The sequence below is a fragment of the Muscardinus avellanarius genome (genome assembly GCF_963383645.1).
Source record: "Muscardinus avellanarius genome assembly, chromosome: 3".
Lineage (NCBI taxonomy): Eukaryota > Metazoa > Chordata > Mammalia > Rodentia > Gliridae > Muscardinus > Muscardinus avellanarius.
In genome coordinates this window covers 35,656,913-35,665,839 of record NC_137788.1, presented here as the reverse complement: position 1 = coordinate 35,665,839, position 8,927 = coordinate 35,656,913, and the positions used below count along the sequence as shown (strand labels likewise).

Below are 8,927 nucleotides of genomic sequence, written 5' to 3'. Positions count from 1 at the left end.
CACCTGAGGCTGGCTGCGAACAGTGATCCTCTTGTCTCAGCATCCCAAGTGCTGAGATTACAAGCATGTGCCACCATGCCTGGCCCAATTTTTTATTTTTATTTTTTACTTTTTGGTGGTACTGGGAACGGAACCCAGGGGCATTCTACCTCCGGGCTACACTCCCAGACCTATTTTTTTATATTTTATTTGGAAACAGGGTCTCTTAAACCAGCTGAGGCTGGCTTTGAACTTGCGTGATCCTCCTTTCTCAGCCTCCCAAGCGCTGGGATTACAAGCGTGCGCCACCACGCCCGGCGTCAATTTTTTATTAATCTGGAAACAGGGTCTCACTAAGTTGTGGAGGGCCTCACCAAGTAGCTGAGGCTAACTGTGAATCTGTGATCCTCCTGTCCCAGTCTCCCAAGTACTGGGATTACAAGCATGAGCCACCATGCCCAGCTTGAAAATATTTTTTATGGTTTATTATTTATTGGCACTAGGGATTGAACCCAGGGGCAGTCTACCTCCAAGCTACACTTCCAGCCCTATTTTTGAGACAGGGTCTCACTAGGTTGATGACAGTTTCACTACTTGCTGAGGCTGTCATGTATGTACCACCATGCCCAGCTTTTTAAATTGTTTATTAAATTTTAAAAATCAGACTGTGGTCTGGGATGAAGCTCCACAAAACAGTGCTTGCCTCAGCTACTTAGGCCCTTTGCAACTCAGTGGGACCCTGTTTCAAAAAATAAAGAATAAAACATAGGGCAGGGGGTGTCGCTTGGAGGTAGAATGCCCTGGGTTCCATCCCTAGTGCCCCCCCCCCAAAGGATATGTACTTAGCCAGGCATGGTGGTGCATGTCTGTAATCCCTGCACTTGGGAAGCTGAGACCGGAGGATCGCAGGTTTGAGGACAGCCTCAGAAAGTAGTGAGACTTACTAATGAGACTCTGTTTCAAAATAAAAATAAAATAGGTTTGGGGGTTGGCTCAGAGGTAAAATGCGACTGGCTTCATCGCCAGCACCACACACACAAAAGGTATATTTACTTGAAAGCCAGGCGTGATAGTGTACACCTGAATTCCCAGTTCTTGGTAGGCTGAGGCAGGAGGATCAGCAACTTTGGCCCTCTGCAACCTAGTGAGAACCTCTTTCAAAATAAAAATAATCCAAGCATGGTGGCACATGCTGGTAATCCTAGTACTTGAGAGGCTGAGTCAGGAGGATCACAGGTTCATGGCTAGTCTCAGGGACTTAGTGAGGCCTTCTGCAATTTAGTGAGACCCTGTTTCAAAATAAAGAATAAAAAATAGAGCTGGGGGGTGTAGCTTGGAGGTAGAATACCCTTGAGTTCAATCGCCAGTACTGCAAAAAATAAAATAAAATAAAATAAGAGCCAGGCATGGTGGCACACACCTGTAATCCCAGTACTTGGGAGGCTGAGACTGGAGGATCATAAGTTTGAAGCCAGCCTCAGTAATTTAGTGAGGCTCCAAATAGAAAATAAAATAGGGCTGGGGTGTAACTCAGAGGCTCAGAGGTAGAATGCCCCTAGGTTTAATCCTGAACACCAAAGAAAAGAAAAAGAATGTGAGATTAACCAGATAGGATGGCGCACCCCTATAATCCCAGTACTCGGGAGGCTGAGACAAGAAGATCACAGGTTTGAGGCCAACAGGCAGTAATTTAGCAAGATCTTGTTTCAAAGTAAAAAACAATAAAATAGATCTGGGAGTGTAGTGCTCAGAAATAGAGTGTCTCTGGATTCAATCCCCAGTAACAAAACACACACGCGCGCGCACACACACACACACACACACACACACACACATTGTGAAATTATAAGGCTTTTTGTGTTTGTTTTTAGTTGCTTTAACGTGATTAATTTTTTACTTTTATTTTTTATTTTTTGTGGTACTGGGGATGGAACCCAGGGGCCTTCTACCTCAGTGCTACACCTCCAGATCTATTTTTATATTTTATTTGGAAATAGGGTCTCACTAAGTAGCTGAGGCAGGCTTTGAACCTGTGATTCTCCTGTCTTAGCCTCCCAAGTATTGGGATTATAAGTGTGCATGCTCAGCTTATTTTTAACTTTTAAATAATAAAATACAAAGCCAGGCGTGATAGCGCACACTTGTAATCCCCGCGCTTGGGAGGCTGAGACAGGAGGATCACACAGGTTCAAAGCCTGCCTCAGCTACTTAGGCTCTCAGCAACTTAGTGAGACCCTGTTTCCAAATAAGATATAAAAATAGGTCTGGGAGTATAGCCAAGAGGTAGAAAGCCTCTGGGTTCCACCCCCAGTACCACCACCACAAAAATAAATAAATAAATAAATAAATAAATAAATAAATAATATACAAAAATACTTTTTGGGGGGGGCAGTATTGGGGGTTCAACCCAGGGGCATTCTACCTCTCTGAGCTACCTCTCTGAACCTGTTGAATTTTTTATTCCTTACTTGGAAACAGGGTCTCACTAAATTGTGGAGGGTTTCACTAAGTAGCTGAGGCTGGCCATGAACGAACCTGTGTTCCTGATCCCGTCTTGGCCTCCTAGGTAATGGGATTACAAGTGGGTGCCACCACACCTGGCTGAAAATACCCGTTATAATGGGAAAGAATGCTGAATTTACCATATTATATGCTGTGATGAAGAGAAGACTAATCAAATCATTGAATGTAAATTACTATATTGTTTAATACAGGTCATGTGAGGATATCAAACAAACTTGAGAACCCCATTTTTTAGTAACTGTTTAATAAGATTATCAGTAATTGGAAGACTTTTGTTTGCTGTCCAGTGGGGATCCATGGAGATGCTTTATGTCCCAGTTGAAGTTAGCAGGTTCAGACACCAGTGGTTTTATAGTTCTGACTTTCGGCCTTGTTCTAGAATACTGCGTGTCTCTTTCAGAGAATCTAGGTCTCCAGTTTCAGAATTCTGTGAACACGAGAGAGAGGCGAAGGGCTTTGGGATTGCCAATGTTGCTTCTGCCTTTTGTTTTTCCATCTCTTGAAGAATTTCAACTGACTCTACCAAGCCAGTTCCTGAGAAACTAAGAAAGACCATTGTGTGAAGACACTGTGCGCACAGAACTGCACTCAGTAAGTTTGGGGTTGCAAGCATAACTGATTTTCTTATTTTTTTCCCTTGTTTTTTCTTTCTTTTTCCTTCCTTCCTTCCTTCCTTCCTTCCTTCCTTTTTTTGGTACTGAGGACTGAACTCAATCCTCATTCTAGCTCCGAGCTACACCCACTAGCCCTATTTTATTTTTATTTTGAAACAGGGTCTCACTGGGTTGATGAGAGTCTCACTACTTGCTGAGGCTGTCCTCAAACCTGTGATCCTCTTATGTCAGCCATATGCCACCATGCCCAACTACCTGTTTTCTTTAACACAAATAAAACCAAATAAGCCGGGCATGGTGGCGCACACTTGTAATCCCAGCATTCGGGAGACTGAGACCGTAGGTTCGCGGTTCGTGAACAGCCTCAGATACTTAGTGAGGCCCTCCGCAACTTAGTGAGACCCTGTTTCAAAATAAAGAATAAAAAACAGGGCAAGGAGTGTAGCTCAGAGGTCAAATGCCCCTGGGTTTCATCCCCAGACCTGCAAATAAATAAATAAATAAATAAAATAAAATAAAATTTACCTTAAAAGCCAGGCGTGGTGGCGCACGCTTGTAATCCTAGCATTCAGGAGGCTGAGACCTGAGGATTGTGGTTCGCAGACAGCCTCAGCTACTTAGTGAGGCCCTCTGCAACTCAATGAGAACCGGTTTCAAAATAAAGAATAAAAAACAGAGCAGGGGCTGCAGCTCAGAGGTCGAATGCCCCTGGGTTCTATCCCCAGACCCGCAAAAAAAAAAAAAAAAAAAAAAAAAAAATTACCTTAAGCCTATACTCGTGGATTATATCCAATCTTAAATCAGGATTCTGTGGGGTGTTAGGGTAATGGGTTGGAAGGGGAGAAAGAACTGGGAGAAGATTCCAATACTAAATGTAGAAAAATGTCCCCCAAAGTCTATGCTTTCTCACGTACTAACTTAGAGCTAGTTGGCAGTCATGAGTCTCAGGCATACAGATGGATGTCTTGACTTCACTAACCTAGAGTTGCGTAAAGGCAGTATTTTGCTTAATACTTCAAATTCAGTGTTGTCATTACTTGTTTCCTAAGAGAAAATAAAAGATTAATATTAAATATTATAATGATAAACCATTGGATCCTAGAGCTTATGACGCATAAGTATATATAATAGATAAAATACCTGTACATTACTACAAATAGAATGAAAAGATGGATGGCTGTCTTTCCACCACCCTTATCAGTAGACCAGTCAGTCTCTCTGCCCCGTGTATAAAATCCATATAATCTATCTGTATATAATGATAGTCTTATATATAGGTATATAATTATATTAATCAAGCCGGGCATGGTGGCGCACGCTTGTAATCCCCGTGTTTGGGAGACTGAGACAGGAGGATCATACGGGTTCGAAGCCAGCCTCAGCTACTTAGTGAGGCTCTCAGCAACTTAGCGAGACCCTGTTTCCAAATAAAATATATATAAAAAAAAAAAAGGTCTGGGAGTATAGCCTGGAGGTAGAAAGCCCCTGGGTTCCACCCCAGTACCACCAAAAATAATAATATGTTATATATACAGTAAAGAGATATAATCTATCTATGTATGTATCTAGGTTTTTCGTGTGTGTGTGTGTGTGTGTGTGTGTGTGTGTGTGTGTGTCAGGAATTAAACTCAGAGGCATTCTACCTCCCTTATTTTTTTTTTTAATTTTGAAACAGTGTCTCACTAGGTTGATGAGAGTCTTGCTACTTGCTTGAGGCTGTCCTCAAACCTCTGATCCTCCATGCCAAACTTTTACCTACTTTTCATACACGATTCTATATACTCTCTTCATTATTGCTTCTCTCTATACACACACACACACACACACACACACACACACACACACACGCTTCCACATATACCTATATATATTTTAAGTTTCTGTGGCTTTATTTAAGCACACATGTGAAGGCACGTTTGTGAGGTATCTACTCGTTTTCCTCGCTGCGCAGCCTGGCGTTGGGCTTGGTGACTCCGATGGCCAGCTGGGCTGCTCTTCCCCGATGGCCTTGCGGTCTTGGAGGAGACGTTGTGGGCAGTCTCTGCACAGTAAGATTTGCAGCACAGCAGGAGCACTCGCAGCTCCTGGACGCTGTGGACCAGAGACTTCTGGAGGCCGCTGGGCAGCACGTGCTTGGTTTCTCGTTGCCCCCGTGCACCATGCTGGACATCAAGATCTGGCCCTTGAATCGCCTCCGCACCCGGTTGTCAGTACCTCTGGGTTTCGCCAGTTCTGCTTAATTTTTTTTTTTTTTTTTTTTTTTTTGGTGGTACTCGGGGTAGAACCCAGGGCTATACTCCTAGACCTATTTTATATTTTATTTGGAAACAGGGTCTCACTAAGTTGCTGAGAGCCTCACTAAGTAGCTGAGGCTGGCTTTGAACCTGTGTGATCCTCCTGTCTCAGCCTCCCAAGCGCGGGGATTACAAGCGTGCGCCATCATGCCTGGCAGAGCCCAGCAAGTTTGGTCACCCAATCTTCAGAGTAAGAACCCAATCGAAAGCACACATCTCACCTCTCTTTTGCGGATCTGGATACTCCATATGATACGCTCTAAGAAGCCAACTTGCTGCATGAGCCGGAGATGATTTTCCTGTAATTGCTTATTTTCTTTATCCAGGAAAAGTGCTCTACAGAAATTAGAGGTGAATTTTTTTTTTTTTTTCAGTATTGGGGATGGAACCCAGGGAGCATTCTACCTCTGATCTATACCCCCAGCCCTATTTTTTATTCTTTATTTTTGTAACAGGGTCTCACTGAATTGCAAAGAGCTCACTAAAGTAGTAGCTGAGGCTTTCCACAACTGTGATCCTCTGGTCTCAGCCTCCCAGATGCTGGGATTACAGTGTGTGCCACCATGCCCAGCTAAGAAAGTTTTATCATGGTGTATTCATTTGAGTCACCCCTCCATGCCAGTCTGTACCTATCCTCTGTATTTCTATCTTTTAATAAACTTCTTTAAATCTTCAGTAGCTGTCCAAGAAAAAAAAAAGTTTTATCATTATTATTATTATTATTATTTTTTTTTTTTTGGTGGTACTGGGGTAGAACCCAGAGTCTTTCTAACTCCGAGCTATACTCCCAGGCCTATTTTATACTTTATTTGGAAACAGGGTCTCACTAAGTTGCTGAGAGCCTCACTAAGTAGCTGAGGCTGGCTTTGAACCTGTGCGATCCTCCTGTCTCAGCCTCCTAAACGCAGGTATTACAAGCGCGCGCCACCACGCCCGGCTTACTTTTTTTTTTTCAGTGTTGGGCCTCTCATGCATGCTCAGAATTAACTCTATCACTAAGCTATATACCTGGCCCCAAATAACTAGAAACTTCCACTACTAAAAAACAAAATACTGTTCTACATCTGACTAGCTCTGAGTCTTAGGCTACTTTCAGATCTCAGAATCAAATTTGGCAGAATAATTCTCACCATATTCCACAGATAAGTAAAACTTAATAAGCTTTTGGCCTGTATGTGTGTGTTTGTCATGGTACTAAGGATTGAACCCAGGGGCATTCTACCTCTGAGTTAGATCCATAACCTTGTTTTATTTATTTTTAATTTTTATTTTTGTGTGTGTGGTACCAGGGAGCCCATTCTACCTCTGAGCTATACCTCCAGCGCTCTCTCTCTCTCTCTCTCTCTCTCTCTCTCTCTCTCTGTGTGTGTGTGTGTGTGTGTGTGTGTGTGTGTGTGTATTACTGGATAGAACCCAGTGGCTTTCCACCTCCAGACTGCACTCCCAGATCTACTTTAGATTTTGTTTGGGAACAGGGTCTCACTAATTTGTTGAGAGCCTCACTAAGTAGCTGACTGGCTTTGAACCTGTACAATCCTCCTGTCTCAGCCTCCCAAATACTGGAATTACAAGCGTGTGCCACCACACTCAGTTCCAGCCCTATTTTTTATTCTTTATTTTGAAATAGGGTCTCACTAAATTGTGGAGAGCCTCATTAAGTAGCTGAGGTTGACCAAGAACCTGTGATCCTCCTGTTTTAGCCTCCTATGTACTGGGATTACTAGTGTGTGCCACTATGCCCAGCTTATGTTTTTTAATTTTGAAACAAAGTCACGCTAGGTTGATGAAAGTATCACTACTTTTGGTTGTAATTAAATTTTCCTGTGGAAGAGAGAACGTGCAGGCCATATGGCATCTGAATTCTTATCTGCTTTGAATATTTTCATTAAAAATTTATACACTGGTGGCACATGCTTGTAATCCCAGCATTCGGGAAGCTTAGACTGAAGGATCATGGTTCACAGATAGCCTCAGCTACTTAGATCATTTGCAAGTCAGTGAGACCCAGTTTCAAAATAAAAAGTAAAAAAATAGGGCTGGAGGTGTAGCTTGAAGGCAGAATGCCCCTGGGTTCCACCCCTAGTACTGCAAAATAAATAAATAAATAAAATTATACATTGGTATTCTGTGGGATTCCCGACTTTAAGTCACTCAATTCTATTTTGGTCTACCTCGATTCCAAAGGTATAAAATGAAGCCAGGCATGCTGGTGCACACTTGTAATCCCAGCATATGGGAGGCTGAGACAAGAGGATCCAGGCTTGAGGACAACCTCAGCTACTTAGTGAGGTCCTTTGCAACTCATTGAGACCCTGTTTCAAAATAAAGAATAAAAGAGTAGGGCTGGGGGTATAGCTTGGAGGTAGAATGCCCCTGGGTTCCATCCCTATTACCGCAAAAAAAAAAAAGGTATGAAATGATAACAAAGTGGGTGCACACATCACAGTGACCAGCCAGAAGGTGCACAGCCAGGTCCCTGTGAGCCCAGGCGTCTATGAGAGCACCTGTCTGAATGGCGGCCTGCCTCCTCCAGGAGATTCTCTTGAATTTCACAAGTGTCCCCCTTGCAGGATCTGCTGAGAACAGCAGACAGCAGAGCAAGCATTACGCGATAGCAAGCAATACAAAAACTCAGAGGCAGTCTCTGGAGCGATCCCTTGGTTACGGGGGAAGCATCCCGCTTGTGGCTCTGCACCTACTTGCTCTGGACTGAGGAGATGGTGCATTTGTTGTTTCGGATCAGTTCTTCTTGATCTGCGACCTGCTTCAGAAGGTTCCTTTTTTCTAGGACCAGGGTATCATTCTGGGCCATGATCTGCTTCTGGAATGCCTTCTCCTAGGGATCACCATAGCAAGGGGAAGAGCATGAAAGAAAGAAAGGACCGTAACCCGCTTCTCTGCTGCCTCTTTCCAGCCTCTAATCTAATAATGACATTTTTTTTTCCTTCAGTACTGGCGATGGAACCGAGGGGCATTCTACCTCTGAGCTCCACCCCCAGCCCTATTCTTTCTTTATTTTGAAACAGGGTCTGAGTTGCCAAGGGCCTCACTATGTAGCTGAGGCTGTCCTCGAACTGTGATCCTCCTGTCTCAGCCTCCCAAACATTGAGATTACAAGCGTGTGCCATCACAACCAGGTTGACAATTCAGTACAGCTAGATTAGTATCATTATTACTTTGTGTGTGTGTGTGGCAGTACTGGGGATTTAACCCAGGGAATTCTACCTTCGAGCTAAACCCCTAAATTTTTTGTTTTTTATTTATTTATTTTTTTTTATTTATTTATTTATTTTTTGCGGGTCTGGGGATGGAACCCAGGGGCATTTGACCTCTGGGCTACACCCCCTGCCCTATTTTTTATTCTTTATTTTGAAACCGGGTCTCACTGAGTTGCAGAGGGCCTCACTAAGTAACTGAGGCTGTCCGCGAACCGCGATCCTCCAGGTCTCAGCCTCCCGAATGCTGGGATTACAAGCGTGCGCCACCACGCCCGGCTCCCTATTTTTTATTTTGAAAC

At 43.5% G+C, this 8,927-nt stretch overlaps 1 protein-coding gene across 1 annotated transcript in view; it reads right to left on the bottom strand.

Moving 5' to 3' along the window:
* Positions 1-2,851: 2,851 nt before the first annotated feature.
* The window catches only part of CCDC30 (coiled-coil domain containing 30), a gene marked incomplete at both ends in the record, with an annotated part of 95,558 nt that continues 89,482 nt past the window's right edge, over positions 2,852-8,927 (bottom strand). Inside the window, 5 exons of the mRNA XM_080691392.1 lie at positions 2,852-3,044; positions 4,096-4,160; positions 5,048-5,278; positions 5,632-5,746; positions 8,110-8,246. Of these exons, the coding sequence (XP_080547518.1) occupies positions 2,852-3,044; positions 4,096-4,160; positions 5,048-5,278; positions 5,632-5,746; positions 8,110-8,246 (741 nt within the window). The remainder of the gene's footprint in view (positions 3,045-4,095; positions 4,161-5,047; positions 5,279-5,631; positions 5,747-8,109; positions 8,247-8,927) is intronic.